Source organism: Palaemon carinicauda, chromosome 35 (genome assembly GCF_036898095.1).
Source record: "Palaemon carinicauda isolate YSFRI2023 chromosome 35, ASM3689809v2, whole genome shotgun sequence".
NCBI classification, from domain to species: Eukaryota; Metazoa; Arthropoda; class Malacostraca; order Decapoda; family Palaemonidae; genus Palaemon; species Palaemon carinicauda.
Window position 1 is genome coordinate 14020794 of NC_090759.1, and position 27500 is coordinate 14048293.

Sequence of the window (27500 nt, forward strand, 5' to 3'; positions counted from 1 at the left end):
GAATAGTATTATACACCCTGAGACAACGCAACTTTTCGACAAACTCAATTTGATAAGAACCATGAAAAATTAATTTAGTTCTGCATGGAAGATTAAGAAGCAGAAATGTTAAGATCAAGGAAGCTAGATAATATGAAGATAACCCGGACCTGATTTCATAAAGCTTACTTAACTATTTTGATAACTTTACCCTCCCGGCTTAATACGGATTTTTTTTTTTTCGAGACAGTAACAATTTAATGGAAATATGGGAAAACTTAGATTCCTTATATATCCTTTATAATTATAACATGCGCAGACAATAAATACCCCTTAAATCACGTCACGAAAATTTTAAAGCAAAAATGTTAATACTAAAATTTTGGGAATTTCCCACAGGTACTTTGTTGATAAAAGAGTCACTTCAGTTGCTCTTCGTTAACGACGCCCAAGTGTCGTGCTGCTCTCGAGTGTAAGCAGATAATTAACCAATCAGCGATCAGGAAATTTTTCCGAACTAAAAGGGCACCGCTGCGAGTCGGTGCAAATCTGCCTCGATAAAAGAAATGGACTATAGTTACAAATTTTTCTAAGGAAAGTTAGGAACTACATAAAGCCGCTAAAACTCTCAGGCGGGAGTTTTCTTTTAATTCCCAATCGATGAACTGGCTTTCAAGGTTTTGTAGTTTGCATTCGTAGCTTGATTATTTTGGTTTTTAATTTACTGGGCAGTTGTGAAGCAAAAATTTTCAATGGAATTTAAAATAAAGTCAATACCCTATTGAAATATTCTTTAGCAAAATTACTGACTTAATTTACTTTAAGGTCTGTTTTTCTCGTCCTATCACACAAGGGAACTTTACGCACTGCAGGACCTAAATTTTAGTTTACTGTAATAGGTATATTTCGCGTATAAGAAATGTGGAGAATGCAACAATAATCCATCTTTCAATCGGTTTCTTGCAACACATAGACACAACATGGTTCAGAATGATATTCAAGCTATTCTTCGTGGAAATAGTATAGAGTAGGCCTACTCAAGTAACATTGATTCATTAAATTTCTGTGTTCGGGCTATAAATAATTTCTGACGCTTTACCATCAATTAATTTAAAAGGAATATGATTGTACTCAAATGGGCCTAGTTATCACCACTTATCATTCACTTCTAATGGTGAAACATGATTTGAAGTTCCCATAAGCAAACCGAAGGGTATGTAGTAGTGCTTGATCACAGTAGCTAATATTACCACCATTATTATTATTACTAGCCAACACCATTAGATGGAAAAGCAATGATACCAACCCATGGGCTACTAGGAAAATAGCACAGTGAGGAAAATGAATAAGGTTATAGCATATAAACTATATATAAGTAATGAAAAAAAAATATAAAATGTTTTAAGATCAGTAACAACGTTAAAATGGATCAGATATATATGAATTATGAAATGATACTTATGTCAACCTGTTCAATAGAAAAGAATACAAAAATTTTGACCTTATGAAGTTTCATCTCAGATTTGAAAACTGTTTTTAGAAAATCAATATCTTTTGATGATTAAACTGATATCAGTCTAGGGAAAAAATATTAAGATTATCATTTATTGAACGTTAGAACTAGCGAACCTTTTTTTTTTATTTGTCAAAGAATCAGAACACAATGTATTAGAGTGAACTGTTACAAAATCACACAATTATACTTACAAGAAAAATTGCTAGAAAAACAGCAGACGCTCGGCGAGGTTACTTACACGAAAACGAAAAAAAAAAAAATCCACACGAACACAAAACTTATAAACTTCAATGGTTAGTAATATTTACCCTTTGCGTGCGAGTACTTGTCTATATATAATATGCATTTGTATGAATGTATATGAAATTTTTAGTCTGTAAATATCAAAACACCTGGACCTCGTTGTATTTAATCTTCCCATCCTTTTTAATAGTTTAATTTAAAATGTTATACGTAATAATTAGCTGATTTTGTTGTATTTTCATGTTCCTTTGCATAATTGTTGTATTTAAAATTGAAAATGAATTATTCACGTCTCATAGAGTATTCAATAATTGCTTAAGAAGGAACAGAAACAAACAAAGTCTATAATAATAAGATATGAAACGTACCGAGAATGTCTCCCCAACAAACAACGCGAAGAAAAAAGCTAACACCGACCTTGCCAGGATTCGAACCTGGAATCTTCTGATCCGTAGTCAGACGCGTTATCCGTTGCGCCACAAGGCCGTTATAGTTATGATACGTTTTCAATTTTGACAAGAGCTACGTAAACGATTATAACATTCGTTCAACACAAATAAGAAAGTAAACAGGACGTAAAAATTGTTCTTAAATAACATTATAGATAAAATACTTCGACTTCATAAGATAGTCCTGCCTCAACATTTTCTCTTGCAACGTCTATACTGTATAATACATATATCATTGCGTAGGTAAAATAAGGATATGCTTACTTGAAAAGAAAGTGAATACCTTCATTGATATTTATATTATATGCATACAAATTTTCAATGAATACAGGAACGGAAAATAAAACAAATAATGAAATACAAATTGGATACTCGTCTCTCCACTGTCACCAACGGCCTTGTGGCGCAACGGATAACGCGTCTGACTACGGATCAGAAGATTCCAGGTTCGAATCCTGGCAAGGTCGGCAAATCTTTTTTCTTCAAACTTGCTTGCGACATTATAGATTTTCCAGAAATTGAACGTTCACAACCGTCACATTTCAGTGCATACATGTGCTGATGCAACATTTCAAAGTAAGCAAATATGGATCTTAAATACCTTAACATGCTTTGAGGTCACATTTCAGAGCACAATTATATACTATTGTTACATTCAAGAGCATACCAACATGCTGATGTCACATTTCAGAGCATACATGTGCTGATGTAAAATTTCAATGTAAACAAATATGCTGTTGTCACACTTCCTGTATTCTGAACACCCTAACAGGCTTTGAGGACACATTTCAGAGCAAAGTACCATGCTGATGTCACATTTAAGGGGAAAGTATGATTATCTCACACTTTGGAGCACATAAACATGCAAATGTCACATTTCAAGGCACACTAATATCCTGAAGTACATTTCAAAGCAAATTAATATGTTGATGTCACACTTCAGAGCACACCAACCAACATGCTATCACATTTCAGAGCATACTAATATGCTGATGTTACCTTTCAGAGCACACTGAACTTATATTATCTTTCAGAGCACACTGAGCTGTTATCTTTCAGAGCACACTAATGTGCTTATGTTACCTTTCAGAGCACACCAATGTGCTGATGTCACATTTTAGAGCACAATAATATGCCGATGCCTCCATTTCCTAACAATCTAATATGGTGGTGTCACATTTCAGGGCACACGATCAACATGCTGAAGTACCATTTCTGAGCACAAACCAACATGCTGATGTCACAATTCAGATCACACAACCAACATGCTGATGTCACATTTCTGAGCACACAACCAACATGCTGATGTCACATTTCTGAGCACACAACCATCATGCTGGAGTCACATTTCAGAGCACACTGATATACTGGCATCAAGTTTCAGAGCACACTGAAATACTGGCATCAAGTTTCAGAGCACATAACCAACATGCCGATGTCACATTTCTGAGTACACAACCAACATGCCGATGTCACATTTCTGAGCACACAACCAACATGCAGATGTCACATTTCTAAGCACATAACCAACATACTGGAGTAAAATTTCAGAGCACACTACCAATATGCTGATGTCACATTTCTGAGCACACAACCATCATGCTGGAGTCACATTTCAGAGCACACTGATATACTGGTATCAAGTTTCAGAGCACATAACCAACATGCCGATGTCACATTTCTAAGCACACAACCAACATACTGGAGTAACATTTCAGAGCACACAACCAACATGCTGGCGTCACATTTCAGAACACACCGATATACTGGCATCAAGTTTCAGAGCACATAACCAACACTCTGATGGCACATTTCTGATCACACAGCCAACATGATGATATAATTCTGAGCACACAACCAACATGCTGATGTCACATTTCTGAGCACACAACCAACATGTTGTCACATTTCAGGGAACACTGATATACTGGTATCACATTTCAGAGCGCATAATCGACATGCTGATGTCACATTTCTGAGCACAAAACCAACAGGCTGACATCACATTTCATAGCACACTGATATACTGTGATCAAGTTTCAGAGCACATTGATATACTGGTATCACATTTCAGAGCACACAACCAGCATGCTGATATCATATTTCTGAGCACACTACAGTAATATGCTGATGTCCCATTTCAGAGCTTACAACCAACATGCTGATGTCCCATTTCAGAGCTTACAACCAACATGCTGATGTCACATTTCAGAGCTTACAACCAACATGCTGATGTCCCATTTCAGAGCTTACAACCAACATGCTGATGTCCCATTTCAGAGCTTACAACCAACATGCTGATGTCCCATTTCAGAGCTTACAACCAACATGCTGATGTCACATTTCAGAGCTTACAACCAACATGCTGATGTCCCATTTCAGAACTTACAACCAACATGCTGATGTCACATTTCAGAGCTTACAACCAACATGCTGATGTCCCATTTCAGAGCTTACAACCAACATGCTGATGTCCCATTTCAGAGCTTACAACCAACATGCTGATGTCACATTTCAGAGCTTACAACCAACATGCTGATGTCCCATTTCAGAGCTTACAACCAACATGCTGATGTCACATTTCTGAGCACACTACGGTAACATGCCGATGACACATTTCAGAGCTTACAACCAACATGCTGATGTCACAATTCAGAGCTTACAACCAACATGCTGATGTCACATTTCTGAGCACACTACGGTAACATGCCGATGACACATTTCAGAGCTCACAACCAACATGCTGTCACATTTCTGAGCACATAACCAACATGCTGGCATCATATTTCAGATCACACTGATATACTGGTATCAAGATTCAGAGCACACAACCAACATGCTGATCTGAAATTTCTGAGCACACAACCAACATGTTGATGTCACATTTCAGAGCACACTGATATACTGGTATTACATTTCAGAGTGCACAACCAACATGCTGATGTCCTATTATAGAGCACACAACCAACATGATGGCATAACATTTCAGAGCACACTAATATAATGGTATTAAGTTTCAGAACACATAACCAACATGCTGATGTCACATTTCTGAGTACACTACAGTAATATGATGTCACATTTCAGAGCTCACAGCCAATATGCTGATGTCACATTTCTGAGCACACTACAGTAATATGCTGATGTCATATTTCATAGGTCACAACCAATATGCCGATGTCACATTTCAGAGCACACAACAGTTATAAGCTGATGTTACATTTCCTAGCACAATAATAAGTTGGTGACACATTTGAGAACCCACTATGCTGATGTCATATTTCAGAACACACCAACCAACATGCAGATGTCACATTTCGGAGCACAATAATGTGTAATGTGCTGGTGTCACAATTCGGAGCACAATAATGTGCCGGTGTCACCTTTCGGAGCACACTAACATTCTGTCACACTGCAGAACACACTAAGATGCTCATGTCACAGATTCCAGAGCACAGTACCGTGCTGATGTTGTATTTCATGGCACACTAACTTTCTGATGTCACATTTCAGAGCACACTTACGTGCTAATGTTACATTTCAGAGTATATTAGCACTGATAAAATTACCACATTTCTTCAAAAGTTCTAAATTGCAATAAAACAAATGTCACATTTTAGAGTATATTAAACCGTGCAATAAATTTTCAGTGTAAATTAGTACCACACAAACGTAACATTTCTCAATGCATAAACAACTTATAAATGTCCCATTTCATAGTACCTTACTGCAATACAAAATTCTCATTTCAGAGCACATTGCCACCAAACGTCACATTTACGATTACATAAACACCATACAAATGTCATATTTCGGAGTATTTTTGTGAAATACAAATATCTCATTTCAGAGTATGTTATCATGCTACAGATGTCACATTTCTGAGTATGTTAGTGTGATACAAATGTCATATTTCAGAGTATGTTAGTGATAAAAATTTTACTTTTCTCAGTATGTTAATGTGATACAAATATCACATTTCAGAGTATGTTAGTGTGATACAAATGTCACATTTCAGATTATGTTAAAGTGATACAAATGTCACATTTCAGAAAATATTAGTGTTATACAAATGTCATGTTTCAGAATATGTTAGTATGATACAAATGTCACATTTCTAAGTATGTTAGTGTGATATAAATGTCATATTTCAGAGTATGCTAGTGTGATACAAATGTCCCATTTCAGACTGTTAGTATTATACAAATGTCACATTTCAGAGTATGTTAGTGTGATATAAATGTCACATTTCATAGTACGTGAGTGTGATACATATGTCACATTTCAGAGTATGTTTGTGTGATACACATGTCACATTTCAGTGTGTTATTATTATACAAATGTCACATTTCAAAGTAAGTTAGTGATACAAATGTCACATTAAAGAGTGTTAGTGATACAAATGTCACATTAAAGAGTGTTAGTGATACATATATCATATTTCAGAGTATATGAGTGTTATACATATGCCACATTTCAGAGTATGTAAGTGTGATACAAATGACACTTTTCAGACTATGTTAGAGTGATGCAAATGTCACATTTTTAAGTATGTTAATGTGATGCAAATGTCACATTTCAGAGTATGTAGATGTGATACAAATCACCCATTTCTGAGTATGTTGACGTGATACAAATGTCACATTTCAAAGTATGTTAGTATTATACAAATGTCACATTTCAGTGTTGTTAGTGTGGCACAAATGTCATATTTCAGATTATGTTGGTGATACAAATGTCACATTTCGGAGTATGTTTGTGTGATACAAATGCCCAATTTCATCAAAGTATGTTAGTGTTGTATAAATATCACATTTTACATTATGTTAGTGTGATAAAAATGTTCCTTTTCAGAGTACGTGAGTGTGATACAAATGTCACATTTCAGAGTACGTGAGTGTGATATAAATGTCACATTTCAGAGTACGTGAGTGTGATACAAATGTCACATTTCAGAGTACGTGAGTGTGATACAAATGTCACATTTCAGAGTACGTGAGTGTGATACAAATGTCACATTTCAGAGTACGTGAGTGTGATACAAATGTCACATTTCAGAGTATGTTAGCGTGATACAAACGTCACATTTCAGAGTATGTTAGTGTGATACAAATATCACATTTGTAGAGTATGTTAGAGATAAAAATGTCTCATTTCACAATATGTTAGCGTGATACAAATGTCCCATTTCAGAGTTTGTTACTGAAAAAAATGTCACATTTCTGAGTATGTTAGCATGATACACCTGTCACATTTCAGAGCAGGTTATTGGGATAAAAATGAAACATTTCTGAATATGTTAGCGTGATACAAATGTTTCATTTCTGAGTATGTTAGCGTGATACAAATATGTCACATTTTAAAGTATGTTAGTGAGATACAAATGTCACATTTCAGAGTATGTTATCGTGACAAAAGTCATCTAAGGGTAAGTTAGCAAGATAAAAGTCATATTTTAGAGTACGTTTACATGATAAATCATATTTTAGAGTAAGTTAACGTAAGGAAAGTGATACTTTGGAGTAAATTAACGTGATAAAAATCATATATTGGAATAGGTTAACTTGATAAAAGTAATATTTTGGAGTAAGTTAACGTGATATAAAACATATTTTGTAGTAAGTTAACGTGATAAAAGTCATATTTAAAAGTAAGTTAACGTGACAAGTAATATTTAGGAGTAAGTTAACGTGATAAGTCAAATTTTAGAGCAAGCTAAAGCGACAAAAACCAATTTTGGATTAAGTAAACATAATAAAAATCACATTTTTGTAGTATGTTGAAGTTATAAGTTATATTTAGGCGTAGGTTAATGTGATAAAAATCATATTTTTTTAGTAAGTTAACGTGACAAAAGTTTTATTTTGGAGTAAGTTAACGTGACAAAAGTCATACTTTGAAATAAGTTAACATGATAAAAATCATGTTATGAAGTAATTTAACGTGACAATAGTTATATTTTGGAGTAAGTTAACGTGACAAAAATCATATTTTGAAGTGAATTTACGTGATAAAAGTCATATTTTAGAGTAAGCTAACGTGATTTCATATTTTGGAGTAAGTTAACGTGACCAAATTTATATTTTGATGTAAGTCTACGTGGTTAAAGTCATATTTTAGAAAAAGTTAAAGTGATAAAAGTCATATTTTAGAGTAAGTTAACGTGATAAGTACTATTTTGGAGCAAGTTAACTTAACAGAAGTCATATTTTAGAGTAATTTTACGTGATAAGTCATACTTTGGAGTAACTTAAAGTGGCAAAAATCATATTTTTGAGTAAGTTAACGTGATAAAAGTAATATTTTAGACGAAGTTAACGTGATAAAAGTCACATTTTAGAGTAAGTTAACGTGATATAAGTCATATTTTGGAGTAAGTTAACGTGATAAAAGTCCTAGAGTAAATTAAGGTGATAAAAGTCATATTTTAGAGTACGTTAACATTATAAAAGTCATATTTTAGAGTAAGTTAACGTGGCTAAACTCATATTTTGGAGTAAGATAATGTTAAAAAATCATATTTTGGAGTAGGTTTACGTTACAAAAATCAAATTTTGGTGTAAGTTAATGTGATAAAAGTCATATTTTAGAGTAAATTAACGGGAAAAAGTCATATTTCAGAGTAGATCAACGCAATAAGTTATATTTCAGAGTAAGTTAATGTGACAAGTTATAATTTGGAGTAAGTTAATGTGATAAAAATCAAATTTTGGTGTAAGTTAATGTGATAAAAGTCATATTTTAGAGTAAGTTAACGTAATAAGAATTCTATTTTGTAGTAAGTTAACGTGATTAACGTCATATTTTAGAGTAAGTTAGCTTGGTATAAATTCACATTGCAATGTTAGCGTTTTAGAGTACATTAGTGCACTGTCGTTTTCGCATTTCAGAGATCATTAGCAACAGGAAAATGAGACATTTCTTTAAATATGTTTGAGAGAAGAAATATTTCGTGCATAGATTTAGGTCTCAAAGGAAGACCTGTCCCCGGAATGTTTATTTTATATACAATTATGAATTTTGAAGTTTGGGGGATACAACGATAGCTACAAGTTTGATTTTCATTACAGTTCTAATTGTGTCATCGGAATTTTGAATGATTTCTATTGAGCTCCATGGTATTGCTGTAACATTACCCATTAAAACATAGAGTAGAATATTTCAAAATTAGAAAAAGGAGGATTTAGGGTATATAGACTACGATACCGTAAATATTTTCAATCTTATTTCCATTACAATAAAATAGGTTATGGCTGAATAAAATATTTACTTAGATGAAATGATAACACTCAATAATGATTCATACTGGAGCTGAATTAGATGAAATTCCTTCCAACGTCTTCGGTTTTCTTAGCTCTTCGGAATCCATTAAAAATAACCATTCGAATTACGTGCAATGTACACAAAACTCTTCTGTGCTCACCAGGGCTCGAACCTGGGACCTTCTGTGTGTTAGACAGATGTGATAACCACTACACCATGAGCACGTACTCCTTCACATTGTTGCTGTAGAACTAGAGTAACTGTACTGTACGAATTTGAGAAAGCACTTGGAATTTTAATTCTAAGAAATGGTATCTTTATACAATAGTCATTAGATTGTGGCATTACCAAACCCTTGTTATTAAAGGGTAATCATATTTCAAATGAATGCTGTTCACTGACAAGTAAAAGTCTGTCTTTGCCATACACTGCAGTGATTTTGTCTTCAAAGAAATATATTTTGCTTTTTTTAATGGTGTTAGTCATTGACATTTTTATATAGTGATGATCGAAACATAATTGGGAGTCATTCAATTTTCGGTAACAGTCATAGATCAAGGCGTTCCTAAATACCCAAACTTTTACTTAAAACAATTTCCTGGAAAATAAACAATCTCCATTGGGCTAATTTCGAAAAGTAACTTCCTTCAAGGCATGTGCTCATGGTGTAGTGGTTATCACATCTGTCTAACACACAGAAGGTCCCAGGTTCGAGCCCTGGTGAGCACAGAAGTTTTTGCTTTTATTTTTCGAAACCATGTCTTCAGTCTTTATGCGAATTAAAGCTTTTCTTTCACATCTTTACCAACCAGCTCCAGCTCCAGCTCCAACTCTTACTGAAAGGGGTGGGCTTCAAAGTGTTAACCAGCCAGTTCTTTGAGTGGTATTTTATCACTAACCGGAATCGTTTTGTTACACAAATACCCTTCCCTCCCCGTTTATGTCAAGTGGAGTTTTAATCAATTTTTCTCACACAAATAACTTCTGGAAGGAGATGGACCATATATATATATATATATATATATATATATATATATATATATATATATATATATATGTATATATATATTTATATATATAAATATAATATATAAATATAAATATAAATATAAATATAAATATATATATGTATATATATATGTATATATATATGTATATATATATAATATAAATACAGTATATATATATATGTGTGTGTGTATAAATAAACATACGTATATATATACATATATATGTATGTATATATATGTATGTATATATATATATATATATATATATATATATATATATATATATGTATGCAGAAGAACCACAGGGAAAATGAAAATACGAAATATACGGTTAAGTCCTGACTAGTTTCGTGATACTTCTTCAGAGGACTGATTTATTGAGAGAGGTTTCTTTACATTTTATAGGGAAAGCAAACGTACGAACATACATATAGAGATTAAGAGAACAATAACACTCCCTTAATCTCTATATGTATGTTCGTACGTTTGCTTTCCCTATAAAATGTAAAGAAACCTCTCTTAATAAATCAGTCCTCTGAAGAAGTATCACGAAACTAGTTAGGACTTAAGCGTATATTTCGTATTTTCATTTTCCCTGTGGTTCTTCTGCATCTGAACATCACGTTTTCCTGTGATTTTTACGCATATATATGTATGTATACTTAGATTCAAAAGTCCGCCGACACTCAAGGGGAATCGTTCGTCAGAGGTCTATGGTGTTACCATGACAAAACAAAGAAAGAGTTGGTCTTCTTACTACATTCAAGGAAATGGGCGGAGCTTGGTCCAACCTCAGCGAACTCTTTAAAATATTACAAATCGAGTTGCCATATTTCATACTGTGGTATCATTTGTCTCTCGAGTATTCACCACAAATACACAAAGCACACACACACACATTTATATATATATATATATATATATATATATATATATATATATATATATATATATATATATGAACTGATCACATTCAAGGTGGCCGTTACTGGTCGGAATAAGTGTAGATTTTTTCCTCTTTGTTAGAGGAAGGACGGTTACGCTGTGGTTTGGCTGGCACTACAAAAATGACGGGTACAGGTTAGCTTGGGCTTGGTGTCACCAAACCCTCCCCCGATTGGTTGTTATGAGACTTTCGGGTCAAAACAACCAATCATTGATCAGGCATCGCGATGCCCCTCTATGGGTGCTGGGAAACAGCCCATAGGAGACAGTCTAGTTTCGTAGGCCTAGCGAGTGTGTCACGAGAGGAATGGCAGGTGCCAACCTGGGTGCCAAACCGAGTACCATCTTTCTGAGGGCTTTTTCTTTGTAACGTAACGTAATCATAATTATGGGCGCCCTTGTAAACTTAAGAGAATACAGTCTGTGTAAAATTATCAACTCGGCTATTATTTGTGCATGAAATCCCCCTCTATTCGTGTTTTCCTAAATTGATTGAACCCCAATACGACCCAGATCGGGACATATTAAATGGTGTCAGGTGTGGGGTTATTTCAGATTAACGTCTGTGCTAAGTGATTTTAGCCGACATGGGATTTTTGAAAAAGGGAAACAAAGGATAATAGTGATAATGGTTAACTCGAGAAGTTCAACGTCGAGTGGCGATGACGGAGAGAGGGGAGAAACGAATCCCGTAGCTATTGTAGACACGGTACTCGGTGGAGAGAATTCGGAAACGGGCGCACCGGTATACATACAAGCACTCATGCACGAACTAGCGGAATTACGTAGATACATGCAGAAAGATCAGAACAATGGAAGTGACATTACAATCTCAACTCAGTCGGGAAGCGCCATGGACACCCCCGTGACGGATGTGACCAAAACAGTGGAAGTGATAGATAAACTCCCCGTGTTAATAGGACAGGTTCCTGAATTTGATAATATACGGTCGGTAGAGGGGTTCTTGTCGATCGAATCCTTCTTGGCAAGCATCGAAGAGGCCACCCCTGGTTGGTCTGACGTTACGCGGATTGCCCAAACCATGCAAAAGATGACCGGAGCCGCCGCCACCCGGTTACAAGGAATGGAGACTGACCGCACGAATTGGAAGACATTCTAGAAGGCACTCCTGAAACGCTTCGCTCTTACTAAAGGAGAAAAACGAAGATGGTGGGTGATTTATAGCTCAGACTTGCAGGTGGGAGAGAGCATCGCCCACTACATCGACGGCATAACTGAAGATTACAACAGCATGGCACCCGACACTGAGAGGACACCGGAGGACAAAGATGATTTCTGCCGAAGGATGATAATGGAGGCTCTTCCTGAGAATGTAGCCGTACTCCTGCTCGGGTCTAAGCAACCCTTGGAAGCTACCATCCCTACCGCGCAGATGATGCTAGACAAAAAATGACACAGACAGGCAGGGGGAGGGATGAACGCTCTCTCCCCACCCGTCATGGCAGCGGCCCAACCTTCAAGGCAGCACGGCACCTAACCATCGTCGAAAACCTCTAAAGAATGGGGTGCGTATGGCAGAGGGACTCGAAGAGGAAGAGGTCAGAGAGGTAGGAGCGTGGTGACTGGCAGATGTTGGAAATGTGGTAGGAGGGGGCACCTCCAGGCTGTATGCCCCCCCCGACGATCAGCGGCGGTGTTTTGGATGCCATGCCACAGACCACCAACTGAACAGCTGTCCAAAAAAACCGCGTCGGCTCGAGAGATCACGTTTCCCCTGCACCAACAAGAGGAAGGGGAAGAAGACACGGGACGGGGACCAAGGGTCCTTCGGGCCGTCCGTCAGAACCGCCAGGACTGGGGACAGAAGTGCCAAGGAGTCAGTCGATACGCCCCGGCCCAACGTCGGGGGAGACCAGTCAGTGCCCCAGCCAGCAGTAAGGGATACCCCCTGGTCAGCGAGCGCGGCTTCCCCGGGAGTGCCTGAGGGGGTTCTGGAGGTAGAGCAGCCGCCTCTCACCGCCACTCCCACACATGCGAGTAGGAATGTGCTCCCCGTCCTTAGAGTAGAGCTGGGATCGTGTGTGCAACGCGCTCTGCTGGATTCCAGGGCCAGCGTATCCCTTACGGAGGAACATTTGGCGACGGATGCCATCCAAACGTCGAAGGAGTGCCTGGTGTTGAACACGGCTGGTGGTCACAAACTGATGACCCGACATATTGTCGGACAACGATTCAACCTTCAAGGTCGAGAAGTGACCCATGCCTTCTATGTCATCCCGACATTAAATATAGGGGATATTCCCATTATCCTGGGAATCGATTTCATCAAGGAGAAGCAAGTGACAATACGGGGCCCCGATGGGGAGGGGCTAGAAGTGAGGTGGAAAGTGGGACCAGGAGAAGAGAGAGATACTTGTTATGGGGGAAACTCGGCCTCCAAGTTAGGGTCGCCCTTACTGCTAAGGGGATAGCAGGGGCGGTGAATCAATAAACCCCTCCACCCTCTACCCACTATCAGTGGCACCCGCACCGGAAATGCGCGAAGGTGACCTAGTGTATGTAAAACCACATCAAAAGTGGCAGGATTTCATGTCTCCAGGAGTCACCACCATTACCGAAGGAAAGGTCGAAATCCCCTTTATAAATGTGAGTACCCAGTGGTTCCACTTAGGCACTGAGTCAGTCTGCGACTTTGAGTTATGTTCGTTTGTGACAGCCGAACGGACACTGGCGACCTTGTCTTTCCATGGTCAAGGTCCCGGTGGGGACAGGCTGAGAAAGCTCCGTCAAACTGCAGTTGGAGCGACCCAATTAATTATTATAAGAGAGTAGGAGATATTGTAGGGAATTTTGTGGACGTAATTGCAGTTGGAAATGAACCCCCAGGGAGAATTACTAAGTTTCCATTTAACATCGAGACTGGCAGTCACCCCCCAATTCGTTCCAAACCTTATAGGACTCCCGTCTGTCATGTAGAGGCAATTGAAAGAGAAATTAATAAATTAAAAGAGCGAGGTACGATTCGAGAAAGCGAGTCCCTCTGGCTCTCTCCAATTGTGATGGTTCGTAAGAAGGATGGTTCTTTTCGGTTATGCGTAGATTATGGGAGGATAAATGCTGTTACCAAGGATAACGCATACCCTTTGCCCTCTATCGAGGAACTGTAACTTAAAGTCAGGGAAAGCAGGTTTTTTCTACGTTAGATTTAAAGTCTGGGTATCACCAAATTCCCTCAAATGACGAAAGTAAAGAAAAAACGGCCTTTATAGCAAATGATCATTTGTTTGAGTATAATTATTTCCCTTTCGGATTGAAGAATGCTCCTGCCCATTTTTCACGTGATGATGATGTCTGTATTAGCTTCATTATTAGGACATAGTGTTTTTGTCTACTTGGATGATATAATTGTAATTGGGACTACGGTAGATGAGTATGAAAAAAATCTTATACAAGTGTTAGAAGCCTTGAGACGTCAGGGGATGAAGATCAATTTAGACAAATGTAAATTTTTTCAACAAGTAGAATTTTTAGGGCACATAGTAACACCCGAAGGCCTAAGGCCTTGTGCCGATAAAGTAGCTGCAATCAGGGAATTTCCAGAGCCAAAAAACGCAAAGGAAGTAGCCAGTTTTCTCGGGCTCGCTGGCTATTACCATAAGTTTATACAGAACTTCGGTCACATAGCACGACCACTAGATTCATTGAGGAAGCGGCCCGAATTTCAGTAGGGAATAAGAGAAAAAGCTGCTTTTCAGACATTAAAGAATGCACTCACGAGCGACGAACTGTTGGCTTATCCAAGGTTCGACCGGCCGTTTTTGGTAACGACCGACACGAGTCAGATCGCGATCAGCAGAGTCATTTCTCAAGTTGATGATGAAGGGAATGAGAGGCCTATTTGTTTCACTTCACGAGCTTTAAAGGGACCAGAAGTTAGATACAGTACCTTCGATAGAGAGGCATTGGCAATTCTATGGATGCTTGAGAGACACCGCTACTTTTTGCTTGGGCAAAAAATTAAAATAAATAAATCATCGGCCGTTACGGGACTTGTTAAAAAAAGGGGAGTTAAATACTCGGCAAGCTCGGTGGATTGAGCGGTTGTTAGAGTTTGATATGAATTTCGAGCATATTTCGGGGAAGTCAAATAAAGTAGCAGACGCTCTCTCCAGGACCGCCATAGCGGCAGTAACAACTAGGTCTGTAAGGTGAAAGGAAAAACAACAGGGGAGTTCAGGTTCAAATACACCTGTGGGAGAAGCGCATAATAAACGGGAAGATCTTGACAACTCCAGTGCGAGAGAGAGAGAGAGAGAGAGAGAGAGAGGACGAGGGCTGTCCGGAGAATGTGAATGCTGGGAGTTCCGCGGGGGGAACTCAAGAGAGAATGCCCCCTGAATGAGCGTGTGGTTGATTTGTGTGGCTGGTGTGGGTGAGCTTGTTACTGGACAAAAATCCGAAACTTGGATCAAACAGGTCAAGAAGTGTGCGAGAGATGCGAGTAGCAAGCTCCCGGATTTCTTGCGCATGCGAAGGGATGTGTTCTTCATCGAAAACGATATTCTATTTTATAAATATGAGAAGAGACCGGGAGATATCCGATCTCGCGTTGTTCTTCCTTCCTCTTTGATAGAGAAAGCAATCCATGTAATTCATGTAAGTCCTTACGCAGGACATGTAGGTATAGAGAGGTCCCTGAGAAGGGCCAGAGAGTAATTTTTTTGGTTAGGGATGAAGAAAGACATTGTTAGGTTTATTAATAAGTGCCATGTGTGTAACACTATGCGGAACCACAACCATGCGATCCCAAAGGCCAGAACTTGGTCAGTAGTGCCTGTTAAGTTTAATAGAGTGCATATGGATGTCCTGGGTCCATTCCCCCCGGTGACGGGCAGTTTAAGTACGTGTTTGTGTTTGTAGATGCATTCACACGCTTCACACACACGTATGCAATGGTGGACAAAACCGCAGTGTCGGTTGCGAAGGCGTTGTGCTCCTTCATAGTAAGGTACAGATGTCCAAGTATATTGATAAGTGACAATGGTAGAGAGTTTGTGAATGAAGTGTGCAAGGGGGTAACCCAGATCAGATCATTTCACTATCGCCTCTTATCGGCCATCAGCAAATGGGCTCATCGAGTCCCATAACTGAGAGGTGACAAATATTTTTAAGTATCTTGTGGGGGACAACCCAAACCAGTGGGTGGAAATGTTGCCATGGGCGGATTTCACCCTAAATACGGCATATAATGGCTCTATCAGGGATACCCCGTTTTTTATACTTTTTGCGCAGGACCCTGTGCTGCCGTATAGCGTTGTCATGGACCCCCACAGCTTGCCATTATACAATACAGAACAATACCGGGTGATGATGTGTAATTTGGCTCGGAGAGTGTTTCAGATAACCCAAAAGTACTTGCTGAGGGCCAATGAGAAGTATCAGACGAAATACCATCAGCGTTTCCAAACGCGAACGTCTGATATACAGATAGGGGACAGAATCTATCTTAAAAGTTTGCAACCGAGGAAGCATAAACTGGAAGCCTCATATGTTGGACCGTATCGTGTAAAAGAAATTAAAGCCGATACGGCGGTCATCCAACACATCCGAACTGGGGCCAAAGGCGAGTATCACCTTTCGCATATGCGCCCAGTCCGAGAGGATAACTTAGTGTGGCATCTGAATAAGCCGGTACCCCCTTACCCCGGGTTACCTGGCTACTTGGGGGAGGAAAGTGAGGAAGACACAAGCATGTGTCAGTGCCGTCCTTCGAGCAGGAGAGAGTGCAAGATTACATGGGCCATGAGATAGTGTCTAACACAAGACAGTGGAAGACCATGGTACAGAGGCTATGGCACTACCCAAGAGTAGAGAACAATGGTTTGATTTTGGAGTGCCCTTCTCATAGAAGAGTTGCTTACCATAGCTAAAGTGTCTTTTCTACCCGTAACAAGAGAAAGGTGGCCACTGAACAATTACAGTGCAGAAGTTGACTGAGGACTGAGGAGAATCTGTAAAGAATAGGCTAGACTATTCGGTGTATGGGTAGGCAAAGGAAAAATGAACCGTAACCAGAAACAAGGATCCAATTCAGTACTGTCTGGCCAGTCAGTGGACCCCATAACTTTCTAGCGGTAGTACGGTATCTCAACGGATGCTCCCAAGGAACAGTCTTCAAGACACCCAGAACTAACCATTTGTCAGACTGTTGTCGAGGTTACATAAAGAAATCATATGAAATAATGATTAACAACCAGGCTTACATGGGAAAAGAAGCGGTAGCCTATCAGAAATGAACACTAAAAGGGTGTAATATTAACCCTAGATCACTCTCTCACCCACCACCACCTGATAAAAATACACACATGAATTATCATAATTCAGTTAAAAGCAAAAATAATACTGCTGTGATCACTTGAAAGAAAAAAAAATACTTGATAACAAACTGTATTTTTTTGGATAACAATTTCAAGCCTATCTTGGATGTCAGGAATTTTTTGTACATTTTCAGTTTTTAAATTATAACTTCCTTAAATGTGACAATATTCTTTAAAAATTACATTGTAATTCTTTTGTTCTCATGGAAAAGAATTACAATCTTCAGGGAAATTGGATGACCTATAATAAATTAAAAGCAAATAGACTTGCAGAAATGGGGATTTCACCCAATTATTATTATCATTCTTCACATAAACATACATTCTTATGGAACAAGCCTCCAAGGTCAGTCATTAACTAGCAAAGTAACTATTGGTAGATACTCGTGTTGGTTAAGTAAGCCAATGAGAGATATGTACGTAATGAATAATATTGAATGTGTAATTCTAGTCATGGATTCTTGATGTTTAGCCCCAGAGTATATTTTGGTTTAACATAATGTATATTACTAAATAATAGCAAGAAGAGTCAACTGTAGACCACACAATTACATTACTGTAGACTTAAATGTGTCTCATGTTTCCACGATATAATAAATTGCATGCGTTTTGTAAGAATTTTGGTCAATGTACTATTTACTCCTCTTTTCAGATTAAACATGCGGCACTGTTACAAAGGAAACGTACTTTGAGGTCTTACTACTTTGAAGGAGATGTAGAAAATCCTGAGATCTGTATAGAGTCTTTAAACTTCCAGTGCCCCGATGACAGGGATGGTTGCAGCAGCCTTCATGCTGAGAAAAGGTGGCAGTGGCAAATTCTTCATAAAAATGAATGGTACAACCTTATACAGAGACAATCTGACCTTTTAGAAAGGTCTTTCCAGATTGTGGATAAAGAACAAGTTGTAATACCAGCATTAGATCCTTCAAAATCAGGACAGCATGGTAAAGAACTGATGGATCTCCTTGGAGAATATAACTGGAGGGCTGACTTCCAACAAATGGTAATAACACAGGTTAATGGTGAAGCCTTTTTTCATTTGCGTAGGCTCTCTACGCCTTCATCTGCAAAATTAAAAAACAAGTATTCCAGTGATTTCAAGTGGTTTAGGCATGAAAATGAAAGCTGGGTAGAGTTTGGCCAGTGTATAGACACTCACTCAGATAGTACAATGGAGTCAGGTCTGCCAGAGACCACTTCCCACGAAATTGAAAAGCAGTATCAGTAGAATCAAAGTAGATATATGACTGTTAACGTCTCTAATTTCAAGGCAAAACTTGACTTTTTCAAAATGGAGTTGACCTATAAGAAAACGAAGAAAGTCTTTTCAGTTAGGCGACGACCAAAAAACGATGATGTGATGTATCCCGCAATTTGGTCTCACCATATTATAGGGAGAATTATGCTAAATCTAATATGGAAGGATAGAAAAACAGCTAAATGGATACGTCAAAAAAAAAACTAAAGTAATGGATATCCTTGAAACCATTAGCAAGCTCAAATGGAACTGGGCGGGGCACATTGCCAGGATGACAGACAACCGGTGGCCATCACGAACAACCTTCTGGACACCCCGAGGATACACAAGAAACCGAGGAAGACAAAAAACCCGCTGGCGAGATGACTTAGACCAACATAAGCAACAGTGGCACAGAATAGCTTGCAATAGAAATCTGTGGAGGAACCTGGGGAAGGCCTACATCCAACAAAGGACTTTTGAAGGCTGAAATGAATGAATGAATGAATGAATATTATAGGGGATGTAGAAAAACCAGAAATCTGCACTAACACCATAGAGGACAAGTGTGCATTAGGAAACGGATGTGGCAGGCTTCACTCTAATGCTGTGTAGCAGTGGCAATTCATGCATGATGGTGTTTGGTATAATCTACCAAGGGCTCAAAGAGTAGCCCTTGAGCAGTCCTTTCTGGACCTTTGGGAAGATAACGCAGAGATTGCAGCTATTAACCCTGAAGTAATGGGTTTCACTGGTGTAAAAATGCTAAGTCTTTTAGGAAAAGGCAAGTATCTGGCAGAATTTGACAGCATGACAATGTTGGAACTGAACCGCCCAGGAACAAATCTTAAAATTCGAAGACTGTCGACACCATCAACTGTTAAATCAGTGGATGAGAATGCTACCAATTTTGTATGGTTTTTCAAAAACAAAGGTCAGTCTTGGGAAGAGTTTGGTTGTGCTGAAGTAGTTTCGCCTTTGACCTCTTATGATATAGAAAAATGCTATGAATCAGGGAAGCGGGATACAATGGAGGTTTCAATAGCAGATGGCATTTTTGAGTTGAGTTTTACCCCGATGATGTTGAAAAACGGCAATACACAAGAGGAGATGAAAGTAAGACGTCGGCCAGAGTGCGCAAGGTCTGGTGAAATTCATTTACGAACCCGAAACCAAGTTACACTCAGTGTCGCAAGTAGAGAATTCTGGCATGTTAGGAAATACTTGTTCCAAAGTATTGTATCCCCAGAAATAATAAGCATCAAGAGAGTCCAGAATCCAAGGCTCCGGAATGCATTCAATAAAAGACTGGACGAAGTTTCTTCAAATAACGGCACTTATGAAATGTTGAATATTCACACTCTCTTTCAATGGGTAGACAAAAATTTGGTCGAGGACATCTGTAGAGATAAATTTAAATGGAAACATCAGTGTAAAGAAGTGAAATCACTGTGTGACCGCAGTCTTGTATTTTTTAGGAGGTGAGTAACTACACTACACCGATGCTCATTTCTAAATAGGATTCAGATTTTGCTTATTTTCCAGCATTAATTTTAAAACAACGTAGTTGGACTCTTAACAATTGTTGCTCTTTAATCTGTTGCACAATTTGATTGCATAAGCTTTTTTTTCTTTCCTTTTGCATAGTTATTTTAGTTGAAGTTTCATACAAAATAGTATGGCTACGGAAAAGAAAAGTTAATATTTCTCTTTATTACCCTTCTGTAATATGTAGTCAATTCTTAGTTTTACCACGCAAAGGATAGCTTTTTCTACTGAATGTTTGGATATAGATATCAGTCATGGAACAATGAAAGAATGGGTTACAAAAAAAATATATATTTAAGATAGAGGACTTTGTTATAAACCCTTGGAGTTTTGTATTATATCTAATACCAATTAAAAAAAATGTATTAAGGTTAATCTACCTTGTTTAACTAGAAATACTGTATATCTTTATTGCCAAAGGTAAACTAAATCATTGGAACTTTAAATGTTCCATTCGCTTCAGTTCCTATCTTAAATGGCCAATGTTTTCGTTAAAAAAAAAATGCAAACTGCATACATTCAGTTAAACTAACTTTCATAGGAATATATATATATATATATATATATATATATATATATATATATATATATATATATATATATCATCATCATCATCTACGCCTATTAACGCAAAGGGTCTTGGTTAGATTTTGCCAGTCGTCTCCTATCTTGAGCTTTAAATTCAATACTTTAACTACCTAAATAAATGAATAAATTATATATATATATATATATATATATATATATATATATTTATATATATATATATATATATATATATATATACACAATCCCTCCCTGACTTCTACAAACATAATTCACCTAACTTTTCAGTACAACTCTAGAAATCTTAATAGATGAATTTTCTTGCCCCCCAACAGTGCGGAGTTTCAACATACATCCTGCCCCTCGCCCACAGCAAAAGACCATAGACTTCTGGTCTTCAAGGTCCTTGTTGGAAAGATAAGGACGTCGAAAGGCGATTCACACCCAGGTTAGTGTTGCTCCGAAGTTGACAATGCATACATACCAAACTGGTATATGAAGAATGACAAAAGAGATTACTGTCTGGAGTACATAATCGAGATGTAAAACGGTAGTATACGTATATGCACTTACTTCGGGAAATTGTAATATAATTTTTCTGCTGTTGCCATTCCATTCGTTTCTGGATTTTTTTTTTCTTTTGCTCATATTGTATTCTTATATTTCTTTTATTGCTGTTACTGGAGGCGTCACATTCCTACATTTTATAAGCATTTTAAGAGAAATAATGTTTTGAATAATGACCAATTTCTTATGTAATCCATTTATAGATGTCTTTTTTTTTTTTCTTGAGAAACAACACTCGCTACAATAGTCGAGCTCTTCAGTAGTACTTTTCTATCAGACTACACGGATAAAAGACTTCTGCATACAAAACTTCCATTTCACAACTTCCTAAAAATTTATTGATGAAAATATCAGTAAAGGAAATTGTCTAGAAAATGAGAAGACTAGAAAAAAATACTGATTTCGATCATTTCCATAATTCGGAGATTCAACAAGTTATGAACTAATTGCTCCATTTCTGAAATTCTAAATAAAAACTGTATATTTGTTCAGAAGCGAAAGATATTTACCCAGATTATATTAAGCTCTGAAACATTTTGTGTATCTAAGAAAAAATTACTCCATAGGAATTTAGAGAACAGATTGAGGCACAATATATTAAGTCTCTCAGATGCCTCTTCCCTTTAAGGAATGTACATTATTACAAAATTACCACATAGTTGACCCTTGTGAGCTAAGGAAAAGTGGTTGGGGGGAACCTATAGGTCTATCTGCTGAGTCAACAGCAGCCATTGCGTGACACTCCTTGGTTCTAGCTTGGGCGCTGATCATATGACATTGTCCTGCCTGATAGGGCAATGTCACTCTTTCCCTTGCCTCTGCCATTCATGAGCGGCCTTTAAACTTCAACAGTTGTATTTATAACATTCATGATCGGCCTTTAAACAACAACTGCTAACTTCATACTTTACACAATGATATTCTTAAGTGTTACAACAACTGCTAACCTCATTCTTTAGTTGTTAGATAAGCTATGAACGCATAAAAATTATTTATAACTTCAATATCACTTCATCTAACCATATTTACCAGCGATAGCAAGTACCACGTTACCTCTCTAAAATATCCTGCTGGCAATCTAAGGTCTTATTCCATAACTTCTGTTAGCCCAAATTCTCTATTTTCTTTTACATAATTCCTTCAAATATCCCTTTTCACAAAACTAGTTACTAATACCTTCAAAACATAACTCCGACGGCACCACTTTCCCAGCATTGTTTTAAGGTTTACAGGCCGCTCATGAATGGCAGAGGCAAGGGGCAATGACATTATCTTATCAAGCAGGACAATGCTCTAAAGACTGACCATGTACATGTGATCAGTGCCCAAGCCCCCTCTCTACCGAAGCTAGGACCAAGAAGGGCCAGGCAATGGTTGCTGTTAACTCAGCAGATAGACCTATAGGTTCCCCAAAATCCCCATCCTTAGCTCACAAGGATGGTGAGGATGCAGCGACCAAAGGAACTATTGAGGGGGACTCGAACCCCAGTCTGGCAATCCAGTCAGCCATATCGGCCACCACAACCCTAAAAGGCTAATATTATGATATATTTCAGCTTCAAGAAGTTATACAGTACAAAATTATAAAAAGAGATGTCTGAACATGTTGCAACCACACCTTATTGGAGGTTAATAGCAGAAACTAGAATATGACCAGTTGAAAATGGAAGAGTACAAAAGGTGATGCAGTTTCATAACAGCAGATGATAAACAATTGGTTAAGGAAAACCAAATAAGGTAACCATACAGGGAAAAAGGTTTGAGATATATATATATATATATATATATATATATATATATATATATATATATATATATATATATATATATATAAAGTTATCACAATTGAAGAGGAAAAAAGTATAAAAAGCAAGAACAGGAAATGAAAAATAAAGAGGCAAATAAAATTAAATGAAAAATAGTAGAAAAGAAGGAAGAAATGACTAACCTTAGAGTTTTTAAATAGTAATGGCAGAAAAGATTACGAAAGTGAACGTAAACACTGAGGAAGCAGTAATAGTAATAAAGACAAGGTTGAATATACTGAAGGAAAATAGAGAAACAGGAATGAAAAGGATAGGTTTGTGTGTGTTGTGCAGTGAGAGGATGATACAACAGAACATAGGTTTAGATGTAAAAAAAATTTATGAACATTTAGAAGCAGTGACAGAATTAAGGAAGTTAGAATCACCCATCAAAGAAGTTGCCCGGACTATGGGAGCTAGAGAGAAAAGTATGCAAGCTGTGCTGTTTGTGTGGGAGGTAACTAATGACAATGAACTTTCTATATTTTGCAGCGTTTTGCCCCTACACATCATGTTAGTGTGCCCACGTGTGTTGCGGAGAGAGCAACGAAGAACCCAGTGGAATATGACGAGAATAATTGGCTTAAGAGCTGCTCCTTTCCCTAGAAGTAATATGGAATACTTCAAAAATTATCATCTTAATCAAATCTAATGTTTTAACCCTTTCTAGCATAAAATAAGAATACTCAGACATCTTTTATAGAAACTGTCAACCCCATTGGTTTTATTTGGATCATTCTTCTTGCATGTTCCTCGAAGAACTTTGGCATGACATTTTACATCAATTCAACCTTTGCGCTGCCTTTAATGGAACCTCCTTTAAAACGATTTTATTTCGAAAACCCTAAGATGAATTTCTGCTGTTGCTATTCCAGTCTGTTTTTTTTTTTCATACATTATTTCAAATTTTCTCGTATTACCGTCACAAGGGAAGTAAGTTTTAGCTTTCACTTGAATTTTCCCCTCCATTTGGTCTCTCGTCAATTTTGATTCCAACGAACAACTCTACTATAGTTTTTCTTTAACTATTTATTTTACATTTTCCCAACGTTAAACTACAAGAGGTTTGGTGGAAGAAGATGCCTTTGATGGAAAGCATTGGCGAGAGCGTATCAGGCAACCGACCCCTTAATGTAGGGATAATGGTGGGAAAGATTACAAAATCTACTTAAAAACCTGTCCAAAACAAATTAACATACAGCTCTCTAATCAACATTTCCTAAAATGTCCACAAGTAACCTTTCATGACTTTAAATCCATACACAAATATTCATTCCTTAGAAACTGAAAAGGAATATGTCTCATGATCTGTCATACTTTCCCCAGAGACTAATAACCGAGAACCAATAATCGTCAAGTTCTCCTTTTCAACACAGTGAGTGGGTATTTCTACACCTCAAATTTATACTGATCGTTTTGGCTTCTTAATGATAGCAGGTTAAAAAAACGAAGGACGGGGAGTGAGTGGAAGGGCAAAAAAATCCAGTTTTAGCAAGCAAACGACAATGTGATTGCTTGAAACTTATAGAATAAAATCAAACATTATTACTAGTATTATTACTTGCTATGCTGCAACCCTAGTTGGAAAAGCAGGATGCTCTAACCGCAAGGGCTCCAACAGGGAAAATAGCCCAGTGAGGAAAGGAAACAAGGAAAAATATATCTTAAGAGTAACATAAAAACAAATATCTCCCATATAAACTATAAAAAACTTTAACAAAACAAGAGGAAGAGAAACGGGATAGAATTGTGTGCCCGAGTGTACCCCCTAGCAAGAGAACTCTAATCCAAGACACTATGGCACTACCCAAACCTAGAGAACAATGGTTTGATTTTGGAGTGTCCTTCTCCTACAAGAGTTGCTTACCATAGCTAAAGTCTCTCTTTTACCCTTACCAAGAGGAAAGTGGCCACTGAACAATTACAGTGGAGTAGTTAACCCCTTGAGAGATGATGACACTTTTTGTAATCCAGTGTTGTCAGATGTATAAATAAAGAGGAAAATATGTAAAGAAAAGGCCAGACTATTCGGTGTGTGCGTAGGCAAAAGAAAAATGAACCGTAACCAGAGAGAAGGATCTAGTAGAATATAGAAGGGTGGGGCAATTTTGGACACTTCTTTAGAAACCTTTGTAAAAAAAATCTATATTAATAATTTATGACCAAAAACTAAACATGTTTTCAAAAGAGGGAGCTCTCATCAGTAAAAATGGTTTGTCTCATAATCATCTGAGAATTAGAAATTCCCATATTTCATCAATTAAAAAAAATAGCTTAGAGGCAAGGCAATTTTGGACAGTGAGGCAATTTTTGGACACATTTGTATCTCCGTTAAGGCCGATTCACACGACCCGTTTTCTTTCCGACAGGCTCGCCGTCGGTTAGCGGGGTCTAGTCTAGCGTTCTTGCGTGTATTCAAATGCAACTGTTCACACGACCCGTCAGGCTGACGGCGGCACTCGGTCGTCAGCCGTCCGAGTCGGCTCGGCTTTCTTTCCGAGAAACCTCGGCCGGTTTGATGGCCGTTAGCCACCCGTCCCAACCAACGGGTGGACGATGTTTTGTATGAACGAGGACCTGTATCGTACCCGTTCGTTTCGTGGCTTACAACCCCGACTTTTCCTCATAGTATAGAGTCATAGAAATTAGTTAGTTTTTCCTCACAGTATAGAAATTAGAAATGAGTTAGCTTGTTGTTGACACCAAGTATGAGAGGTAGATTGAACTTTTCCAAGGGTATGAGATGGTTGACATGGCAAACAAGATGTATAGAAGTAATTTACATTAAGAAAAGACATGGAAAATGACTGGAGAGGTATTAAATAAAATAGGCGAATTTATCATAATTTTAATATTTCTGGCATGGTGCATAGAGTATAATGAAGTTGCATAACTTATTTTATCAACAGTTATCAACCAACATCTTATAGTGTTAAAATTACCGTAATTTACTCGGTCCTCACGTGACAGAATCTAAGTAAACAATGAAAACAGCGCGCAAGTAAACGGATACGGAACGCCTCGTGTGAATGTACAACATTTCGACGGCGATTAGCCACTGGCCAGCCTTCCGGAAAGAAAACGGCTCGTGTGAATCGGCCTTAAAGTCTCCCACCATCATTAATTCACACTAGGCTGCAGGATAATGAAAACCAGCCAAACCCAAGACATTAAAGACATGTCTGAGGGCTTTGTCCTGCGGTGGACTAGAAAGGGCTGCATTTTTTTATGTATATTTACGTATATATGCAGCTTTATATATATATATATATATATATTATATATAATTTTATATATATATATATATATATATATATATATATATATATATATATATATATATATATATAATTTATATATATATATATATATATATATATATATATATATATATATATATTTATATATATATATAATTTATATAATTATATATATTATATATATAAATTATATATATATAATATATATATATATATATATATATATATATATATATATATATATATATATAAATACAGTCAGCGCGGATCAGTCTGTCCGGGTAGTGGGGCGGACACAGCGTTCTGCGTAAATCGGAGGCATGGGGTTTATCGGGGAAAAAATCGACTGGGACAAATTGACTAATTGGCATCTTTTTTTACAAGTTGGCATCTACATATCTGCGTAGGTGGAAGCTAGTCAGTGTGTTTCCTGTAGTTGTGGAATGAGGTAGTGTCAGGATGAGAGGACCGAGTTGCAATCGTTCTTTTGTGAGTTCGCGTGGCATTTTTGTCTATCAAACACCCCCCCCCCCCAGTGATGTCTAGACCCCGTACAAGTCACGATGACATTGTTAGAGTGATAACCTGTCATAATTTAGGTCTGCAAACGAAGGAAATAGTGAAGAATACTGGCGTGAACGAGAGAACAGTGAGGCGCTTGGTGGCCAAGTTCAAGGCAGGGGGTAGCGCTGAGATCCCTTCTCACTCCCAGGCTGATTCACCCCCCCCCCCCCCCCCCCCCCCCGCGAGATTCCTAATCGTACTTTAGTTGTTGAGCGACGTCAGTGTTC

General features: G+C 37.6%; 2 protein-coding genes and 4 non-coding genes across 7 annotated transcripts in view; 3 read left to right on the top strand and 3 right to left on the bottom strand.

Moving 5' to 3' along the window:
• atl (atlastin GTPase) overlaps positions 1-27500 on the bottom strand; it is a 440834-nt gene that overhangs the window by 261687 nt on the left and 151647 nt on the right. The gene's annotated exons all lie outside the window — the stretch shown is intronic.
• TRNAR-ACG (transfer RNA arginine (anticodon ACG)) lies at positions 2152-2224 on the bottom strand. The gene has a single exon. It is a non-coding gene; the product is annotated as a tRNA-Arg (tRNA).
• TRNAR-ACG (transfer RNA arginine (anticodon ACG)) lies at positions 2582-2654 on the top strand. The gene has a single exon. It is a non-coding gene; the product is annotated as a tRNA-Arg (tRNA).
• Positions 9602-9674, bottom strand: TRNAV-AAC (transfer RNA valine (anticodon AAC)). Its single transcript has one exon. It is a non-coding gene; the product is annotated as a tRNA-Val (tRNA).
• TRNAV-AAC (transfer RNA valine (anticodon AAC)) lies at positions 10107-10179 on the top strand. Its single transcript has one exon. It is a non-coding gene; the product is annotated as a tRNA-Val (tRNA).
• Positions 19576-21709, top strand: LOC137627392 (protein mono-ADP-ribosyltransferase PARP12-like). The gene is made up of 2 exons (XM_068358476.1): positions 19576-20464; positions 21413-21709. Exons 1-2 carry the CDS (start codon positions 19611-19613, stop codon positions 21528-21530), a joined length of 972 nt encoding a protein of 323 aa, XP_068214577.1. The 5' UTR covers positions 19576-19610; the 3' UTR covers positions 21531-21709.